Raw genomic sequence first — 21,676 nt, 5'->3', positions numbered from 1 at the left:
CTCCTGATGGGGAACCGTCCAAGTACCCAAGCTGGTCGGATATGCCGCCCCTGCAGTCTCCAGGGGGCTCAGCGCCAGCGTAAGCACCTTCGCGGCACTCGGAAGAGCAATCCGCAGCTGCCGCACCCCAGTCCGCGCGGAGCAGAGCTCCCAGGCGGCAGCGCCCGCAGGAGCTCTCCCGGGGCAGGCACGCGCGGAGGCGAGGCGCTCGCACGCCTACAGGTGGCACCCTCGCCCCGAGTCAACGCGGGCGCGCCCGACAGCGGCACACCGCACCGAGGAAAGCCGGCAAAAACACTAACCCCGCAGGGCGCTTTCAATGGACACCTCCGATTTTATTGTCAACGCACTCAAAAACAAACCGACGTTGAAAGCAATCAGTTCTGAGGACAGTAAAATACAAAATATTTCACGCAGAGGTTCGTTAATGTAACACAAACGGAAGTGAGACGCAGAAGATGCCAATGTGTATCATTTGTGCTCACAGTCACAAGGTTAAGAACTGTACCACTACGGAATTGTCACACAGGCTTGGAAAGGGAGCATTTGACAGTTTAAGCATCACCTCTGTATTTCTAGTATTACATATTTACTTGGAAACTTCCTAGCAGTAGACAGAAAACATGAAAATCTTGCCTCCGGGGTTTGTTTAGAAAGCACCGTGACAACAAACTGTTTCAACTACTTCCGTACAGAGGGAAGTCTAAACAGAGACAATTATTGCAGCTGCAGCTTTTAAGGGGTAATGTTTATTGTTATCTATGATAGGTTTGTGAATATACATTAACAAGCGAAATCAATACATCCCAGCAGTCCCTCCTGGAAAGCAAAACCAGCATTGCCCATTTTAAATTTGTTCTTTTTATATTAAAGAAAGCAATCTCTTTTGTCCTATACAAAATGCATATGCTTGGCCAGGCACTGACCAGCTTTCTCTTCTTCTAGATTCTAACCCAAATAAGCAAAACTTCTTTATCGGTTAGCAGCAAAGAAGTTCTGCAAACTTCACACAATAAATAGAATTCTGCTTAATTTAAATTCATTTCCAAAAGAGTGACGTGACTAAATGATTTGTATTAGACAGTGACACACGTATCACACTCCATCACCAAGACCCTAAGTTTAGTCAGAAGGGGAAGAGAGGAATGGAGTAAAGGGAATGTCTGTTCTAAAACAACTGAAAGTTTTATGCTGTACTTTGCTTTTCTCTTAAAGGTCCCAAAGAAAAGTTTCTAAAGCTACCTCAAGGTTACTTCTCACACAGGCAACTTGGTTCAAAACTCAAGTTTGAACATCAACTCTTCTTGAAAAACTGAGACACCCCCACCTTCCTATACTTAATGACATTCCTGATTTGAAACAACACATACTTGTCGCTCTCCTCATCGCCTGCTTGATCGCTTTTCATGTTTATCCTTTGTGTGCTGGTTCCTGCTTCGGTGCCTTGGAGGAGAGTAGCTGACTCTCCTTCTGGACTGAAAGCTGGGTGTATATGGGTGAATTCTGCGTTTCTTTGGTTTTTCTTCTTTCCTGCTTTTGTTTGGCTCAGACTCCTTATCATCTTCCTTCTGCTCACGCTCTTGTTCTTGTTCTTTTTGAGATGGCAACGTGTTTTTGATGGTATTAATAAGAAATCTTTTATTTGTACCAGCAAGAGGACATTTCAACCTGTAAAGACATTTAAAAGTGATCAAAAGAGAAGGTAAAAACATCCCAAAACAAGCCTGAGATTTTAACCTCAGTGATTTTAAGACAGGTTTGTGATTTTGGCTTTCCTTGCATGCCACCTAGTGTAAACTCTCAGTACAGAAAAATAAGTTCCAGATCATCTCCATCCTCCTTTTGTCTTACACTTTATGGGAAGAAAATGATTTTACTTCAACACAGTGAAAATTCTCATGATTTTCCCAAGGTAGTGTGTGGAGGGGGAAGCAAAGGATGACAATATATTTTAAGGCTGATGGTGCCTAACTCAGGTGTTCAGAAATCAACCATTTAGTAGCATATTCTAAGTCAAATCAGAATGGCTTACAGTGATCACAATCTTCTAAAGTCAGCATTATCTAGCGAACTGCAATACTCAGTAAGGAAGATACACGTGCATGAAGAACCCAAACAGCTGTAGCATAAACATATACATGAGACATTCCAATTTCAACTTATACTTAGCAACCACCAAAGTATTTTATTCCTTTTTCTTAAACAGTAACGATACTTATCCAACTATTTTCCTTTTTCTTTTTTACTTTCTCCTCTCACAGCTTAACACTTTTGCACATAATTTATCAGCTAGTTTTAGGAAACAAGTATTGTAAATTTCATTTATCTTGTTGGTATCAGCTGTACTCATTCCTAATTTATCATCTCTTAAAGAATGGAATAAGAAAATGTTTAAATATGTTCCTACAGAAAGCAGAAATCACTCTGAAGACTTTGTTTATAGTTGGGAGTCACTCTGGTGTTTGTCTTCACATTTTTGAGACAAGTAATGGGATTGCTTTGAAAAAATCAGAGCTGTCAGAGATCACAGCCACTTACTGAATCAACTACAGAGTCATGGAATCCTAACACCATAATGTTAAGATCATCTGTTCTACTTGAATATTTTGTGTAAGTGTAGAAATGATGCCCTACCTAATCAAAAACCTTTGACACCTCTAAACCATCAGAGCTATCAGAACAACAAGCAAACTACAACGAAGATCATGTATGATTACTTAGCATACTTTGTGACTTAAAAGAACATGGAACTTACCATGGTATTTTGCTTCAGGTCTGCCTACTAAGCATTCCTGATAATTGCTCATGTTCCTAAATCCTTTAAGGACTTAGGAGAGCAATTTTATGAGGTATACAGCCACACTGTTTTATTTCCACTAGGTATACATTTCTGATACACTTCTACTGCACAGGATTTTGGAATTTTCTTAACTTTCTTCATATAAATCTACACTATTTTTCTCAAATCCTAGTTTTAAATAAATAAGATCTTTAACCTAGTATAACTCTTCTGCAAGTTAGAGAAACTATTTATCCATTAATTGTATTACTGAGTAAAAACATGAGGCTATTAAATGTCAGTAGAACAGAGTTTCTACTTCAAGCTACACTACTAATGAGCATGGTGCTGAATGAATCATGGCACAGGTTACACTCAAGACATAACAGGAACCAGCCAATATTAAAGTCCTTTGTATGTTTTATGAGTGCATTAAACTATTGTACCTCAACACTTCCTATCAAGGAGGGCAGCCTTCTCTAGGCTACATCCAGGCAAAATCTATTTCACATTTGTTCCTCCTCTTGGTTTTTCTTAAAAGCTATTGCACCAATTTAAGCACTAATATATATAAAGCTAGAATGAGACAGTCAATCTGCCCTAAATAAAACCATCTGGCTGAAGCATTTATTTCTTTCTGACACTATGAGTGCTACCTGAGCTATACTAAGAATGAAAACTGATGAGAAATACTGGACTTGAGAGTCCACTAAGAGATGCCATTAGTTGAACATCATACTGTGATTAAAGTGAGCCACCAGGCTTTCATGGAGCAGCAGTAAGTCATGGCACTGAAGAAAAACATGAGTTCTTACTTCTATTGACTTCAGACTTCAACAAAGCAAATCCTGCCTTTAAATGTTAAAGCAAACAAGATGTATGGCATGTACTACATTACATGCACACACAGAGCACATCTTTACATATAGCCACGGTATATATGGAACTGTGAAGATTAAAAGCGAACTGCATGAATCCACTGATATCTTTGACAGCATCTCTAATGGTGAGGAAACTGACATCTCCCAAAGACCAGCCCTATGTTTGCTGTAGGGTCTGATCCTGCAGTGAGCCATTCACAAACAGGTTTGCCCTCAGGTGAGCTCTGAAGGGCTGGGAGGCAATCTCAGCCTGGGCACGGTGGAACACAATTCTGATGTGACCAGCAAACAGTGCCACAGAACTGATTTGTGAAGCTTTGCTTTAAAACAAACCAACCAGCAAAAATCAGACAAGTTAAAAGAACATTAAGTTCTGAATTGAAATGTGCCCCAAGCAGGGCTGCAGGCATGTGTGAGGCAAGCACACAAACCGCAGTACTAGAGCCATCCTGTCTACCAGACTCCAGTTCTGTAGCAGAGCATTCACCCATTGTAAGGTTCACTTTTTGCTTCGCATGCTCCAAAAGCTACACCAAGCTATCTTCACTGACAGAATCTTGCCTCCCTACACAAATAAATCTCACACACCCTAAAATCTCTCCACTGTGCAATAACCAAGACAATGCAACACACTGCATTTTGACAATGATATTGCCTTTTGAGAAAAAAAATTAAATCTGTCATTGTGAACATGGGTCAAGTATTAACCCTATTTCTGATCCTTTAAGTCAACTTCTATGCAGTAACACAGAATTTCTAACCAGTGCCTGTCATCTAGTGCAGCAGTGCAGTTCAGCACAGAAATGTACTGTACAAGTTCTTAACTGTAAAAACATGCTGACACCATTTAAGACACAAGACCACAGTGCCATGTGTCAGTCTTGTCTCTGCTGAGTAACACCAAACAGGATAGGCACAGCCAGCCTCACAATACAGAGTAAAGCCCATTTTTCCAAGAAAAAAGTTCCCTATGGATGAACCGACAAGTACATTTCTACCATTTCCAAACTGCCACAGAAAATACCATATTTCAATAGAAGAGTGACTGAAGGCGGGTGGGAACACTTAGAGGTTGTTTTGCCAAACCAAGTAATCTATGCTGTTACCCTGTCACGTGGGACCTTACAAAGGAGGATGCGTGCCTCAGAGGACACTGAAGGCTTTGAAGTATGGTCTTGGCAGCCAGGTGCAGCTGCAGGTGATCCCTTGTAGGATCATAGAACCATCTAGTTTGGAAGGGACCCTAAAGATCATCAAGTTCCAACCCCGCAGACAGTGACAGCTTTCACTAGACCAGGTTGCTCAGAGCTCCATCCAACCTGGTCTTAAACAGTTCCACAGATGAGGCATCCAGAGCTTCTCTGGGCAATCTGTTCCAGTGACAACTTGACTTAGGATGTGCCCCGATTACAAGATTTCAACCTATTTATTTTTTAATCTCTATCTGTACCCTGTTTCTCGTCCTCCTCATATTCAAATGAAAGCTGAGGGGAATCACATTGCAGCGTTCCTGCACAGTCACACAACACCCATTCAAAGACAAGATGCAACACAGCACTTCACAGTTCCGGTATCCTCATCGTCATCATTTTGTATTCTGCTGTACTTCTACCAGATTTGGTATTGAACAGAAAGCTATCTACAGGAATGAAAGCAAGTTTAGGATTGCTTTATGAAAAACAGAGTTAAAAATAATTTAATGCTTCCAAAATTTATTTGGTTGTAATTTCATCTGCTCTTACAGTGCAGAGCTGAACAAACCATCCAAAAATACCGTTTTCAAGCTCTTACCTTACATAAGCTTTTCAAGTAAGATGAGAAGCTACATTCAATTTAGCTTTAGCTCATGTTATCTGCATCTTTGAAGATCAGACCTATACACTGGGAAAAAAGGCATCTAGAACTTTTTTTACACAGTAACTTGTGTGGGATTTAACAACCTCTCTTAGTTAATGTAGAGCAACAGCTTAAAATGGGACCTAACTTCACTGCTATAAAAAAGCTTATGAGTTATGTGCATAGAACCAAGAGAAACACTTCAGGGAAGCTGAACTTTAGGCTTTATTTTAACTAGACACAATGGAAACCCCCAAATATCATATTTCATCTATATCCAATAAGCCCGGAGGAGACAAATTTATCCAACCATTTAAAATGTTCTTACACTATTTGTCCACAACTTCTCTCTCTGGATCCAACTGATCCTTCAAATGTTAGATTCCAGATAGCTGCTCTGCCTTTTTTCATCTCAGAAGTTCCAGCATCACAGCATTGTCACCAGGATTCAGATTCTGCTCTGTTCTGATTAAAACATCCAGGATTAAGACACCTTCAGAAGATGGTTCTTCCTCACCCCTCTCTCACTCATTTCCTTATTTGTGATTAGCTGTACTAATGCTTGAGCCAGATACATTACCAGCAGGATCTACATCATGTGTTATCATAAGGATTCAGGAGATCCCACAAGAATCACCACGGCCACAGAGTACCTACCAAAGGAACACTGCAGGAACTGGAAATACTGCATTGCTGAATGAAATCTACAAATAAGAATATCCAGCGTTTCTTGGATTCATTTACCATGGACCTGTACATGCTGCCTAGCTGAGCAGTCTTGAGAGTATGGAGGCCAGTGAGCTGAGACTCTTAACCAACTAAGAGATCGTGCAGCCCTCTGGCTATACTGACAGGTGCTACGTGTCCAGAGAATCTCAGATAATCTCCCTTCCCACACAAAATCTTGGCCAATATCACTGCCAACCTCCCTGCTGGTTACTTGTTCCAACCAGGCCAAGCCTTTCTTCCACTAGCCTCTAAGGTTGCACCACCTGCCCATGTCATCCACATTAAACTTATAAGACAACATAAACCCAGCAAAACATTCCCAAACTGGAAGAAATACTAACAACACTGTCCTGTATTTCAAGGCGAGTCTTTGTATAAGAGACTGGGTTGCAGGTTGATTGCTTTGTACATTTTTTCTCTACCTGTCAGCTGAGCTGGCTTGGATACTTGCATTTTAGGCTACAGCAACAGCTGACCATCCCATCTCAAACAATGAGACAGCAAAAGGTTAGGCAGGAGTGCTTGGGGAATTTTTTCAAACAGTGTACTTGAGCTACGGAGAACCAATCACTCTGGACAGTAACAGGGCAATGGCTTGAACCTGGTAGCAGTCCCAAAACAGAGGGGGAGGCTTGCTGGCTAAGGTTTTGCTGCCATCAACATCCATCAGGAGACACTACTTTTTTGTAATGGTATGCACAATAGCCACCCCACCCAGGAATGCCACTTCTCCATACATCTCCCTTTGACCAGCTTCTGTCAAATGCCACTGACTCCAGAAATGTATTTCCCAGTATTCAAGAGCTACTGGAGAGCAACATAAACCGGAATCAGTGAAGTATGAGCAGTAGCAGCCTCTGCTTCTCCTTACCCAAAGACAGATGGCAGAACAAATCTTTTCTTCATAGGCTGAGCTGCTTCAACTTTCCAGTGCCAATGCAGGACTGATGGCCTTACACTAGATGTCTCCAGGGTTTGTGCATCTCATCTCCAGGACTCCTCTGACAAAGGGCTGAGGAATCCCAGAAGTCCTCATGAAACACACCTGTAAGCATTTTGAGTTTGGCAAGGAATGAAGGTTTCGTGTTTTACTTGTTAACACTGTCCTTTTAGACAAGTTGGTGGTGACCTTGTCTTTGCTTCTATCAGTTATCATTTCCTCAATGTGGTCTACTAATATACATTTTCATGAACTAACTTTTCTGCTCATTTCATTTGCTATCCACAGAGCTCTAAGCAGAAGTTACCTTCTTCTCAGTAGTTTATACCTAGCAAGATCACTTATCAGTCCTGGATGTAATCTCTGAATCCCTTCAGGATCAGTTACACTTTGACAGCATTTTGCTGGAGTGTGATACTAAACTGAGAATAGTTAAGTTTTCTTCCAAATATCTTATCCATTATACCTCCCACGTCTGTATGCAATACCTAGTTGTTGGGCCAGTTCAGAAGCACCAGAATAGCATAACAGGGCATAAAAAATATTAAAGAGGTGACAGCAGTGGCAGCTTGTAGCTGCTGTTCTCAGTTGTGCCTGCAGAACTAGACAGCAAAAACTTACTGGGAGTTTGCCTTTGGGGGCTTTATACTTTCCTTACAGCCACACATGCCAGCCATACACTAGCTTATGCCAAACCCTACAGAAGCAGATTTGTCACAAATGGGAATCGTACTAACAGTCTCCCAAAGGATAAATTCAGTGAGGTAAAAATCCCTGGAGATGCATTACATACAAAGAAATAATCTCTAAGAGCATGATATCCTGAGCTGCAGAAGAAGTACCTTGAAGAACTACTGAGTACATTCAGAAACAAAAATATTCAGCAAAGCACTTCCTAGGCACTGGGTATGGTCCACTGATGGACACAGGGCACTGCAGAGATGGAATGTTCATTTGACCCAGTACAGCTGTTCACATGTACCTCTGCCGTCGGAAGTACTCCAACAGCTTCAGTTCAGGATATATCACCATGCCAATCCCTATGTCAACTGTCTTCCTCTTCCTGAAGCCTTCCTGACAGTCCTTTCCTCCTACAACTTTAACAGAACCCTGGCCAAGCCAGACACCAATAATCTGCCACTGCTCTGAAGAACAGGTCACCCTTGTCTGTCCCATTCCCTGGCAGGCCTTGGGCATCAGGCTTTAGCAAACTGCATCCTGAGCTGATCATCACAGCCAGCTGAACAGGACCATTACACTCTTACAAGCAAGGAATAAGAAGGAGCCACATTCAGGAGCAGATGTTCATACACTCTCCTGGCAGGTATTCCAGACTGCACAAATGGCAGCAAAAATGTATCTGATTATCTCCCTGCAGAAATCTTCGGTTTCCGTATGTGGAATCAACTTGCAAATTCACAGTAACCTGGATGTATACATCACTTCATGGTGCTAATCATGTGCACTGGGTTACCTGGCCACATGGCTGACAGGGTCAAAGCACAGTGGATTGGTACAGCTCTCTTCAGAGCTACTAAAAAGGACAACTGAGCTGGGAACTTCATTAACAGTGCAGGCTTGTCTCTTACTACTGTTGATGGAGGAAGCCAAACCTTATCTACAAGTGCATTTAGTGAAATCAACTGGTGTACTGCTTGTGTGAACATCCCTAGATCCAATATCATCTTATCAAAGTCATATACATTATTTTATGATGAATGATTCTCTTCAGCATGTTATTACTTCTCTAATTACAATTATATGCATCACATTCCATGATGATCTTGCTGTAAAATCTGGAATACTGCATTGAAGAATTAAGGCTGTATTTCATTTAGGATTTAAATACTGTGATTTTTTTCCCAGTTACTACACAAATCAGCCCCTGGGTTTTAGATTTTTTTTTTAATATTAAAAAGTAACCCTCTTCCAAAACCGGATTATGCTTTTGAGTTCACCAAGTTAATTTTTGGCTACAATTTACACATGAATTGTCTAAAGGATAGTTTGTTATTTTATTAATATAAGGTTTTAGGTTTCTTTATCAGGTTATGAATTCTTTCCACTTAAAACAGAGTCTGTTTGAAACTGTTACCCAGTAACATGTAGCCAGTATGTAAGTACATGCACAATGAAGACAACCGGCATTTTAAAGTTTACTCGTGAGATTCCAACCCAAACTTTGCAATTCCATCTGTTATAAGAACATATTCCAAATTTTCCAATTGCTCTGTCTACAACAGATTCAGACAAGCAATTTCTGTCACACATTAAAGGTAAGATTTATTTTGGCATCAGCATTCATTTTCTCTTGGCACAACTTACCAACCCATAGCTCCCATTGTTTCAGCTCTGGTTCTCCCACGTTTTGCCTCCTTAAGTAACTCTTCCACAGCCTTCCTAAATAAGAGAAAAAGAAAAAGGTCACCACTTGTGGAACACATGAACTTGCCACTAAATGCACTTAGACAAATAAAACAGATAGCTTTATTCACTGTAGTGAATTAAGCAATTAAGAAGCTACATAAATCACCTTGACTCTAAGATAATTCAAATTCTATGCACAAAGATTAAGAGAAAATTCTGAAATATTAAAACCAACTAAAGCTGTGGCAAATACAAAACCTGTAACACTGAATGAAGAATAGGGCATAGAGCACTTCAAATCATTTTAAGCATACTTCTGCCTGTACGGACAAGTTGTGTAACCCATCATACCACAGGCACTCATGGAAAAGGAGCATCTCCCAGGAAAGCCATCATCTGTCAGAGAAACCTTCTCCAAGATGCCAAGTACAGCATCAGCAACCTCACCAGCTACTGCTGCCTTCTCACCTGAGAGAAGTGACAGCTGTGAGATGGCTCCTTGCAAGGACACCAAAAAAAAAAGGTGCAAAACACAGGCTGTAGCACTGGAACATGAGAGATGTTGCATACGCAGGTCCTCATGAAATTACAGCAAAATTTGTTTTTTCTCCAAACCCAGAATTTGTTATTTGAACATCCTGAGCTAGGTTATAGTGATGATGGCATGAACACATGGCTTCTATAGAAGCTTGGCCTAAGCCCTCAAACAGCACACGCCAGACAAAGGTGAGGAAAGAGGAGAAGAAAGCGTCTGACTTTCAATTACCAGTTACCAAACTTGGTGATTCTCTTTTTAAGAAACCTGACTAAAAGATTAAAAGCCTGTCATTATTACTGTACTATAAAATCTGTCACCATTTATAATTGAAATAGGAAACCAAAGAATCTGAGCTACAAAGTACTAATAAAACACACACATAGGTATTTTAAACAGCTATGATTCAGTCTTACAGAAAACATCATAATAAATTAATATGGTGACATCAATTCTATTAACTTAGGTAGGAATTGCATGCCTCTAAGTATTTGAGACTTTTTCTTTGTTATATGAAAGCTCAGACTGACCTGACATCCACCTTAGCAGCCTTCTAGGTCCACACCTTCATTATCAAACATTGTTTCCTAATACTGTTCTTTCAACATCGCCCTTATTCACTGCACCTTTACAAAGCCCTTTCAGCTTGCACAGACAAATGAAATGCAATGCCCAGATCCTGTCTGAAATAATGTTTCCACTCACTGAACTTATATCCTCTACACAAGTAAGCCAAAAGCTACACCAACACGTTTTTAAAATTTGCTTTTAGAGGCCTCGTGGGACTCCACATTCCTCGCTCTCTTCATTTTTACAGCTTGGTTACAATACAAACAGTTCTGCGGCTGCCAGCTTCAATTCTAAGAGCAGCAGCATGAGCAAAGGGAGTGCAGCATGCAACTTTCACATGAGAACCATCTGAACACTGGGGGACTGATAGGAGGGAAAATTAGGGACAGGGGCACATTTAAGAACTCTGTCATCATTCTGACATCTTTTATAGCAAGCACCACTTAAAATCTGCTGTGGCAATTATTTTGGGGCAATCAAGCTGCAGAATTACAGTAACATGAAGGTACAAGCAGTGATATTTTTATCTTCAAGAGTATGGTACAAGACCTATTCACATTTCTGAGGGATTAGACTTTGTCCTTACTATATATTCCAACATTACAGGCAAAGCTCCCATTGCATGTATCTTAATAACCAGTATCACAAATGCATGTGTCAAAATAATAGAATAATGTTAAAGGCTCCTAGTCAGTCAAAATGAGAAGTATTTTCTATTCCTCACTCAAGGGAAGAGCTTCATAATTTTTTTCCAAAAGGTCAAATGGATAGACTGAAAAAATGAGTACTTGGTAATAAAGAGGTATGTCTGATAGCTACAGGCAATGAAAGCACCATGTTATTACAGAGACCACCCATGGTTTGTGATTGCAGACGACTATCAGGAGAAGACGTATGACACTGGATCTGACAGCCTAGAGACCAGGCAGTCACAGCTCCATGTCCAGGTCCAACCAGTAGCAAGGCTGAAAATTAGCCCCTAGGCTAATGTGATGCACACACCAGGCACTCAAACTGCTGGTCACATCCATCACAGACAGATACACAGCATGCTCACATGGACAGCTTCATCCTACTCTTCTCTCCAGCCAGGTGTGCAAGCCCCCTAAACTTCAGCCCAACTGCACTGCCAGTACAGACCATCGCACAGGGCTGACTGGGACACCTGGTCCCCCAATATCCAACCCCACTTCAGTCTTGCCTGTAGAGACACACAAGGCACACATACATATCTTGCCCCTGACCCTACAGTCTCTCCAGCAGCTAGCCTGGACTCCCTGGTGGCCCCAACAGCTAGCTCCTCCTGGCTCTTAGACATACAAGCTCATGCTCCAGCTCTCTCCTTATTCACCCACTTACCCGCTTGATCTTCACCAGCAGCCACACGGTCCCTCATACACCCATTATTTGTTCCAGTACTACAATACAGAAAAACACATGGTCCCCAGTCCCATTTCAGGAGATAACATTTGGTTTTACTCCCTCCATGAAATGTCCTCAGTTGTCAGCACCCAGGCTTCCAGCCCAGGGTCCAAGCCCAACTGCTGGCATCCAAACCTTCACATGTTCTAATTTTGGCACCATGGACGCATGGTCCCTCTGACCCAGTCTGACTGTAGCTGTTAGCACTGAGATGTACACCCTCTCCCCTCAAAGAGAGTTCTTTGCCCAAGCCAGAGTTAGAAAGGAATTTAGCAGGCAGACAGGACAAACTGTAATGATTAGGCGCAAGGCACAGGTGGACAAGAGTACCAACCAGCAGCCTATACACACATGACCAGACCTTTTTATCCCCTTGCTCCTTTATTTTCCTACTTCCAATTCTCTCCGAATCACTTGAACTTCCTGATTTCCCTACCTTTGGTTTCCCCCCTACATATCCCACAGCAAGAATCAACACAGACAACCAAGCCACAGCTGAAATGCAGAGCGTGGATTTCTTTCCCTTCCTCACTAACAAGGCCATGCAGCAGGGACACAGGCACTGTCACAGGGACACAGGCTCTGTCAGGGTCAGTTCATCCGAGTGGCCAGGGGAGCCCACTGCTCACCCCAGTTTATCAAAGGGCCTCACACACATTGCTGTACTTGGTATCATCTCTGGGCTTTTGACCTCTCTCTCTCAGCAGGAGGCTCAAATCTGTCTGTGAAAATGCCTCTTAAGTCTCTGCTAACATTTATGTTATCTCTACAGCTCCGTCAAACCAGAGAGAGTATAACCAGCAGTAGGCATAATATGTGAAGTTCTCCCACACCGATATTCTTAGTATTTCCGGCTGCAGCACCACTTAAGCAAAACTACTCCCCCCTTGCCAAATCTTCCATTTTGACCCTTTCTGCCCAACATGCCATACGTGATCACAAAACGCTTTCCTTCTGCATCCCATAACGCCTCCCACTATCCTATGCAGCAACACCCTCAAGTCCCAAAGATGTTCCAGGACTGACTTGTCTTGATGGGTATCAGGCCTGGAGGCCCAGGCTGTCTCTTGAGATGAGCTCTGGAGTGGGAGGGGAGCCCAAAGAAGACATGCATTTCTCTCTCACCTTACAGTGAGTTCCCACCTACTGCATGTGTCCCCATGCTCCTTTAGGCTCATGGAGATGGAGCTCCGATGGCACAGGCCTTGGAGAAGCCAGGACTGGGTGATGTTTGGGCCTCCCCCATACATAATGGTCTCCATATCCTAAAAAACTTTGCCATCTCCACCCATGCTGTCATCTCATTAAAGGTCCTGATGAGGACTCTAATGAAAATGTATCTACTGGAATTGCTTCACAGCACAGTCAGCTAGAGAAGGGCACAGACCTGGAGTATGACGGCAGTGTTCATATCTGACATCACCCAGTTAGAGAAGGAACATCTTTAACAAACACGTCCTCATGAAAGCATTAATAACTATTTGCAGTCTGTTCCACTACTATTAAAGCTCAAAGACCAAGTTTCTCCTCTGCTGCATTTGGCAAAAATCACACTTAAGCCTACTTCCTGAGGCACTTTAGGTCCTGACAGCAAGCTGCAAGCTCAGGAAAAACAATTAGCAATTTTAAAAATCAATTTTCTCAAAGCAGTTTTATGCTAACTATACAACTTATTTTTAACTGCGCATGGGACTAGAAATAGAAGTGAATATTGGTATTCCAATTACAGCTGAATAATGAATATCAAGACCTTCAGTCAAACCAGTGACTGAAGACCCTGACAGTGTTATTTAAAATTAAATTTCATGAGCTGTCCTATCTGTTCACCCTTATTAAAAAAAAAAAAAAAAAAAAAAAAAGATGAAAATGAAAGTCAGGAATAAAACTGAGGCCAGAACTACAAGAGCAATAATGAAAAGAAGCGCCATATGCCACAAGCTTCCTTATATTTGTTCAAAGGCAAAGACATTCCACATCAGGGAATGCTCTCATCAGGAGATGCTGTCATTCTTTGCTGATCAGGTTTTGTACTTATTTAAGTATTCTAATTGTCAGTCTTGTGAAAGCTATTTGCAGTACATTTCAGTGCTGATATTCTCACCAGCCTGAGTAGTGAACGTACCACTCCATTTCAAACACCAATCTTATCTTGCAGACCACTTTTTTTTTTTTTTTTTTTTTTTTTTTTTTTTTTTTTTTTTTTTTCTTTTTTCTTTTTCCTCAGGAGTATGGGATACTGAATCCTGACAGTTGAATTTAACTGTTCAAATCAATAGTAAGAACCATCAGTTTTCTCCAAGGCACAAAGCTTGCTTGCTAAGAAGTGTAGTTGGGCTGCCTGTGCAGTAAAAATATTAGATTATCGATTCTCAACTCAACTACAGGCCTTTTGTTACAGAATTATAGCATTCTTTGTGATTCAGAGCAGCATCTCCTTAGGAAACACTTAATCCCAAGAAAATGATGCTCTAAACAAGCTTGGCAAGCACTTCTAATAAGGTATGATATCCAAGGTCATGAAATATTTGTAGCTATTGAAAGACAGAATGGATTTGGACACACAGTATAACAAAGCCACTTCCTCTGTATTTGAAGAGAAACAACGCATCTCCTGCTCTTCAAACACACAGAACCACCATGACAATACTTTAGAAAGCAGAGGGGGAAGAAATTTTTTATTTTTTAGAGAGGAATGGAAATGGCAACCACCATAATAGTGTATATTCAGTTGAAATAAACTAGGAAAAGCACTTACAGGTGCTAGCAGAAGAAACAAACTGAACAGCTCCTACTAGCTACTTTGCAACTTTTTCCACCTCCTTCTTGGGTCATTACTTCACGATACCATTAATTATATGTTAACCTAATTTAGAATTTTCTTAAGAGTCACATGGAACCTTAAGGCTCAGGATCTTCACTGATGTACAGCAAGTTCACCAGGGAAAATCTCAGTTCATACTTCCATCAAAAGTTACTGGGTGAGATCGAGCAGAGGACATAACTCAGTAGAATGTAGCAAATACTACTGTTTTACACATCCGTGGTATTTACTCTAGTTTTAAAATCCACAGAATGCAACAGTCACACGGGAATTTATAAGTTAGTACTAAGCTTTCTAAGAAAACTTAACTTCATAATAAAGTGAGGAAAACATCAAAAGAAAGATCAGGTTAGAGTCAGACACAGCAAAACTGAAAAATAATATCAGGAAATGTGGCAGTAAGGATAAAATAAAAAAAGCTAGATAAAAATACTTCTCCTTAGATAGTAACAAAAAATAGGGCGACTGACTTAACAGGTCACTTTTTGGAATACCGGGACACAAAATTAATTTCTGACCTGAAAAAGCATGCACAAAAATATTGCACTTCTTTTCCCCTTGTGGTAAATTAAATAAAAACCACACGTAGAAAAAACTTTAGATTTTATTTAAGACTGGCGCATTTCAAGACAAGCTGAATTCAGACAGACTACTCAACATATTCCACACAAACCCATTTTTAAAAACTAAAAATCCACCTAAAGTAGTTAACGCTGTGGCTACAGAACAGAAATGCTATTATTTGTATGTTAAAGCCATATTATAAAACCCTCAAAAATTATAAACCTAAACTACCATTGCTACACTATTCACAGGAGAATATGATCAATAAATTATTGAATATGAATCTAAGGCATAATGTCTGTAACTCAAAGGATAAAGAGAGGTCTGTATTAGACTGGAGGGGTTCTGTACTGAAGATTGCACAGGGAAGCATTATATAGAGTGAGTAATACCAAAGTATACCCTCTAAATGCACACAGCACAAGCTGAATACCAAATCGAGCTGTTACGAAAACTTAAGGTATGAAAAAGCAGCTGATGATAAGTGGATCCAGGACAGAAAGAGCTACAATGCACTACATTGTAGTTACAATGTGTTTAGAGGCGACTAAACACACTCTGAGGTGAAGAGTGACAAGGATTGGTGACACCAGACTGCTAAACCCTACTGTGTACCCTTTGATAAGTGACACTGAGCTTCATCCTCATTATCTACCACGCTGCCACAGAACAGGAATAGCAAATCCCTACTTGGGCTGAACCTTTGAGGAAGGGTAAAACTTTGAATGTAGCTCCTGGGAAGAAGAGCATCAATCAGGAGGTCACTGTGGAGCAGTTGGCTGTAGCTGGTGAGTTCAGCTACGCCCTGAACTGCCCAAAGAACCCCAGGTCCCCAGCAAGGCAACAGCAACCAGAAGTCAGTGTGGAAGAACAGTGGCATAGTTCCGGCTCGCATGAATGAAAAAGGTTTAAGCTTGGAATGGCACTAGTAAAAATAAAATTCATGCATACGCAGAAAGAAGCTTTAATTATTAAACTGATGATCTGAGAGCAGAAGTAGCTTAGCAAGAATTAAAAGCCTCTTAGAAAGCATTATGCTTTCTAGCCCTTCCACTATCTCAGTGTTATTGCTTTTGGCACATTTCAAATACCTGCCAGACATAAACAGAAAAAAGTTATTTTCTATAAGCATTCCCAGATATGGTTCCTTAAAGGTTAAAAGAGAACTACAAGGAGAACAGCTCAGAAAGCTTCTGGTCATCACTTCACTCTAACGCTTGTTTTACACTGCCATAAGGAAAGCGAACAATGCAGAAACGAGCCTGCAAAAAAAACCCCAACAAACAAACCAACCAAACAAACAAAAAAACAATCACACAAATAAGACTGTTTTGCAAAACGTTTTGCAAAACATTCGTGATATAAACACCAAAAGTCTATTCCTAAAACAAGAGAGGCCTACTTTGAGTATCCAAATGAAGAAATCAATGTTTTATTCCTCAGTGTTTGCTTGGGAGCACTGCAATTCAAAACGCGCATCAAGACGAATCCACTGGTCCCAACAAAGTGCCAAGTAGAAAACAATTTTATTTTTTGACAAAACAACTGCCAAGCATTTTGTATTTTTTTTGATACAAGAACACGGCAATTCTAACAACTTGTCAACGGGCACATATCAAGCACTGAAAATCGAAATTCCTAACAATATAAGGTGTCTTGGGATTTTTAAAATTTATTTTACCAAGTACACAGCTCATCAAAATGTAACTGAGGAGGGGTGAACCACCCAAGTCCTTCCAATCTTGTTTCTAAGCGACATCAGCACGCACCCAAAGCTCCGTGCGGAAGGCGCGGCAGAAGCAGCTCCAGGCCGCGCTCCCCTCGCTCGGGGCGCACCCTGACCGCAGACCCACAGGAGGGGCCGTCCGGGGACAGCGGGCGCAGCCCGGCGGAGCTCGGGGCCCGTTCGGCACGGCGGAGCGGCGGGGCGGGAGGAGCCGCCCCACGGCCGCCGCCGGCCCCAGCGCTGCCCGGGCCTGGCGGCGCGGGAGGCGCGGCCGGGCCCTGAGCGGCGCAGCAGCCCCGCAGAGCCCGCTCGCTCTCGGGGCCGCTCCCCCCGCTGCAGCTCGTCCCTCACCTCTCCAGCTCCGGGTCCTCCTCCATGGCTGACCCACCGTCCCCCGCTGCGGCTCCTCAGGCGCAGGCCGGCGCCATCACCCGCTGTCGGCCGGGCGGGGCGGGGCAGCGGGGCGGGCGTAGGGGACGGCGAGGACCCCGGCGGGAGGAGCCGGGGCGGTGCGAGCCGGGCCCCGCCACACCCCGCCGGGCACCTGCCGCCGCGGTGGTCGCGCCCTCCGCCAAAAGGAGAGCGGGGGCGGTGGGCTCCCTATGCGGGCAGGACCCCCGTGCGCCTCCGACAGGGCGGGGGAAGCAGGCTCGGGGCGGTGACCGAGGGCGGGGAAGGCGGGAGCGCCGCTGGGGCTCTCAGTCACGGAGCCGCCCCGGGGTTTGCTCCCCGGGCACGGCCGCAGGGCTCGGGCAGGCGGGGACAGGTCCGCGGGCAGCCCCGGGCGGGCAGCGCTCCGCCCGGCCCCTCCTCCGCGTCAGCCCCGCCCGCGCTCCCCACCGCTCCGGGCAGCCGATCAGGCGAGCGGCGGGGACACCCCGGCCCGGGGCTCCGCCGCGTCCCGCCCCGGCCCCGCTGCCATAGGCTGCGGTTCGCCCGGCCCCGCGCCCGGGGCCGCCGCCGGAGTGGCGGAGCGCCGCTGTCACTTGGGCCGCGCCGCTGCCCGCGGCGGGGGATGGAGGCGGGAGCACCGGCCCGGCCCGGCGAGACACGTTCTCCAAGTGCTGCCGCCCGGAGTTTGCTTCCCCTAAGGCGGGGCGGGCGCAGCCGGCGCGGCTGAGGAGGAGAGCGCGGCGCGGAGCCGGCGCGGTGAGTAACTTCGTGCCCCGCGCGGTGCCGGGCGGCTCAGCCCCGCTCAGCCTCCCTCGGGGGCAGCGGCGCCGGGGGTCCCCGCGGGGGCGGCGGGGCCGGGCTGAGCCGCTCTGCGCAGGCAACAAGTACGGGAGAGGGGCCGGGCCCCGGAGCCGCCGTGCGGGGCTGAGGCGGGGGCTTGGGAGCAGCGTCCCCGCCCTGGAGCCCCCGGCTCGGCGGCGGGGCTGAGCTCGGCGGCGCCTGCCTCTGCAGCGCGCCTCTGCGAGGCTGAGTTGTGGGCTGCTGGAGACCTACTCGGAAAGCGCCTGGTTGTGGGTCCCCCGGTACACCTATGCTGCTCTCCTGTGGCTTCATTAGAGAAGGTCCTTCCTGGAAAGGAGTCAGGTTACTGCGTGCGGGGGAGGCAGAGGAACAGCTGCGAGCGAACCCCTGCTGCAGGAGCGGGTTTCACGTTGTGTGTTTTACAGCTGCGCCAGAGGAACTCGGGGCTGGCTGCGAAATGCCGCTGGACTCCGTGTGGTTGGCAGGGCTTTCCAAGCGTTCGCTCTGGCCCTCGGAGCTCTGACCCATGCTCCCTGCTTTCCCCGCTCATTTGGTAGCACTGAAAATGTGGTTAGAAAACTTTTCGTCTTTTACACTTTTAACAGGCGTGTTTTAAAATTATCATTGCTCTTGACGGAATCAGAGTCAACTAAATGAGAAAACCGTTCCTGGAGCTCTGATAGGGATGAATCTGGTAATCCCTGGTGACTTTTCTTACCGTGTTCATGATGCATGGTGCTGATTGTTTACTTCTCTAGAAATCTATTAAGTACTTCTGAGCTTCCTTTAATTCCTCTTTTAATTACACGATATTAGGGGTTTGTTTTTTGTCTGTGTGCAAAGTAAAAAATGTCTGTGAGGAATTAGTTTTGGACTACATTTGATAGTCTCTGGAAATCTCCAATCATAAATACTTTTGAACTGATGTTCAAAATAGGAACTGGTCTGAGCTGCGCTCTCATTAAATAAACACTTTGAATTACTGATTCTATTTTTTTTTTTTTATTCCTCTACCCACTTCTTCTGTTTTTGTAATGCTTTATTCTAAGCTGCAATCCAGCAGCAGATCAAGGAGGCTTAGGAAGAAACATCAGATGGTTTTGGTTAGTGTCCCTACCACTTGGAAAATAAACATGTTAGTACCATATGCTGCTCTGACTTTATTAAAACAAATTTCCTCAAAATGGAAACAAGTTATATCAGTGTACTTGCTAGAACCATAAGACTTAATAGGAGTCCTTTACTTTTTTTTCTAATTATCTGATCACTGAGTAAGGAATTCTCTCCTGAACACAGTACAATATAAAATTATTAACTCCAGAGTTAGCAGGCTGCAAAGAACTGTTGTGCCCAAGTAATTTTTTTTTAAATAAAAAAGGGGTTGTAATACTATGTTTTAAAGTGATTTTACTGTTGCAATTCTAAAATCTATGGTTATTTTTAAAAGCTCAAAATTTTCCAGTGAGTTTTCAGTACTGAATTTCTAACTCCACTCACCTTTAACTTTGCTTGGTGATTTCAGCAAGAGGGCCTTGGGCTCAGGTCTGAGATTTGCAAACGTGGTATCTTTTCCTAACACTGCAGCTGAATTTTCTGTTACCAAAACAACAAAAAAATGTGACAGTTTAGGGATAAAACTTTGCAAGAGGAATGTCAGCCGGTGATTGGGTGGAAGAGTACTGTTCTCCTGAGACTGGTTAAAAAAATAAGCTTACTAAGACCTGTCCTGCCAAAAAAATGCTGGCTTGGACGTTGCAGCGTTTGGCATTTGTTTGTTGTGCAGTCTCATGGAAGCACAGATCACTTCAATGAGATTTTAATTTTTTGTAAAACAGCAGAAGTTTGTTAGCTACTAGTTAAAACTGTATACTTGAAAATATGCTAAAATATCCCCCTCTTCTTTCATCTCATTTTTCTGTACTTCTAAAAATATTAGCGTATTTGAAAGTAACTGGGAAGAAGTTTTACCAACAATATCAAAGTGAAATGTGTAAAGACATGATGTGTACTAGACAGTGAATTAATATAAATTATGGCCTCGCATCAGCAAAATGTTGCTTGTTTAAAGAGCTACTGGACATTAAGGGCTATAACTAATAAGAAAACAACACTCATTTGGTGTTAAAATGCTCCCAGGTGTAAAAGGCACCAGAGAAAGCTGATTGCTTGTTTGATATGGCAGTGGCTTGTCTTTGACACTTGATAACTCTTTGTTGATTTGGTTTGCAGAAGCATTTTTAAGTGATATCATTGTAGTGAATGCTATTTAATTGCTTTATTAGGTCAGTGGAGTTTGTCCTTTAGAAATTGTAGTGCCTTTTGAAGATGAAAATGCTTTTAAATATTAGTATTAAGTTATATAATGAATAGGTCAAGGTTTCTGTGGAACAATAAAAATTAATAATATTGTGGAGTGTGCTTTTTCTGTGTTTTTGGTCCTGATTCTGTAGATGTTTGTGCTTGCATGTGCCTAATTTTAAACATCCGAGTATTTCTGTTGAAATTAGAGGGTCTGTTCTTAGGCTTGATGATAAGCCTGCATATAAATGGTTTTGGGGTCAGGATTTATGTTTGCAAAATTCATGGGCCGAACCTGTCATGTGTTTTCATACTGACTGCTTTGTGTTGTGCGTGAGATGGTGTGTGTGGCTGACGGGACTGGTCTGCGCCCCAACACGTGTGGAGGTGCCCCCAGCCCCGCTGTTGTGTTACAGGGGATATCTGTAGTTCTGTACATCTACAGTGATGTACCCGAGCTGACTGCATCCTTGCAGTGTGATCTGCAGTACCACAGGCATGTCTTTTATTTCTGAAGCACTTTGGTGGCACCAGAGATGTCAGCTCTTTATGTTCTCATAGAAGCTTATTTCGACTGATGTCAGTTTAGCAAGTAATTTACGGGCTGGAATGGGAGTGGAATTTCTTGCAGACTCTCTCCTGCTGAGCTGTGTGTTAGGTGGTGAACACAAAAGCCTAAGTATGCAGCTGTTTGATATAAAGTGAGATAACTTGGGAGCATACAAGATTTCAAATTGTTTTGCATTTTTTCCATTCAAATAGTGGTAACTATTTTTGACATGGAAACTTGGGGTAACATAGCTCAATGTTTGTAGTCTTATTTTTGCTTCAAGTAAGCAAGCTGATATTGCTCTGGAATTGTGGCATGTTGTTAAGAATGTGTAGAATTTTTTCACTGTCATCACTATAAACCAGACCAGATAGGGTAGGAAACCAATTATTAGATTATAAATGAGTTAGATCAATGTTATATGGAAAGTAATTTTTACGCAGGAAGAGTTGGTTCACTTTGGG

At 43.2% G+C, this 21,676-nt stretch overlaps 2 protein-coding genes across 3 annotated transcripts in view; one reads left to right on the top strand and one right to left on the bottom strand.

Annotated features, from left to right (window-relative positions):
- Positions 1 to 314: 314 nt before the first annotated feature.
- POLR1D (RNA polymerase I and III subunit D) lies at positions 315 to 17,632 on the bottom strand. The gene is made up of 3 exons (XM_040057058.2): positions 17,522 to 17,632; positions 9,491 to 9,565; positions 315 to 1,668 (listed from the first exon to the last, which is right to left on the bottom strand). The coding sequence occupies exons 1-3, from the start codon at positions 17,545 to 17,547 to the stop codon at positions 1,383 to 1,385; spliced, it is 387 nt and encodes a 128-aa protein (XP_039912992.1). The 5' UTR covers positions 17,548 to 17,632; the 3' UTR covers positions 315 to 1,382.
- A 550-nt stretch (positions 17,633 to 18,182) lies between these two features.
- LNX2 (ligand of numb-protein X 2) overlaps positions 18,183 to 21,676 on the top strand; it is a 58,537-nt gene continuing 55,043 nt past the window's right edge. For both annotated transcript variants that reach the window (XM_058419454.1, XM_040056494.2), the window contains exon 1: positions 18,183 to 18,319. The gene's annotated coding sequence lies outside the window, so the exon portion shown is untranslated. The remainder of the gene's footprint in view (positions 18,320 to 21,676) is intronic.

Source organism: Hirundo rustica, chromosome 2, assembly GCF_015227805.2.
Source record: "Hirundo rustica isolate bHirRus1 chromosome 2, bHirRus1.pri.v3, whole genome shotgun sequence".
NCBI lineage: Eukaryota > Metazoa > Chordata > Aves > Passeriformes > Hirundinidae > Hirundo > Hirundo rustica.
Note: the sequence above shows the minus strand (reverse complement) of the source record. Positions and strands in the feature narration are given on the sequence as shown.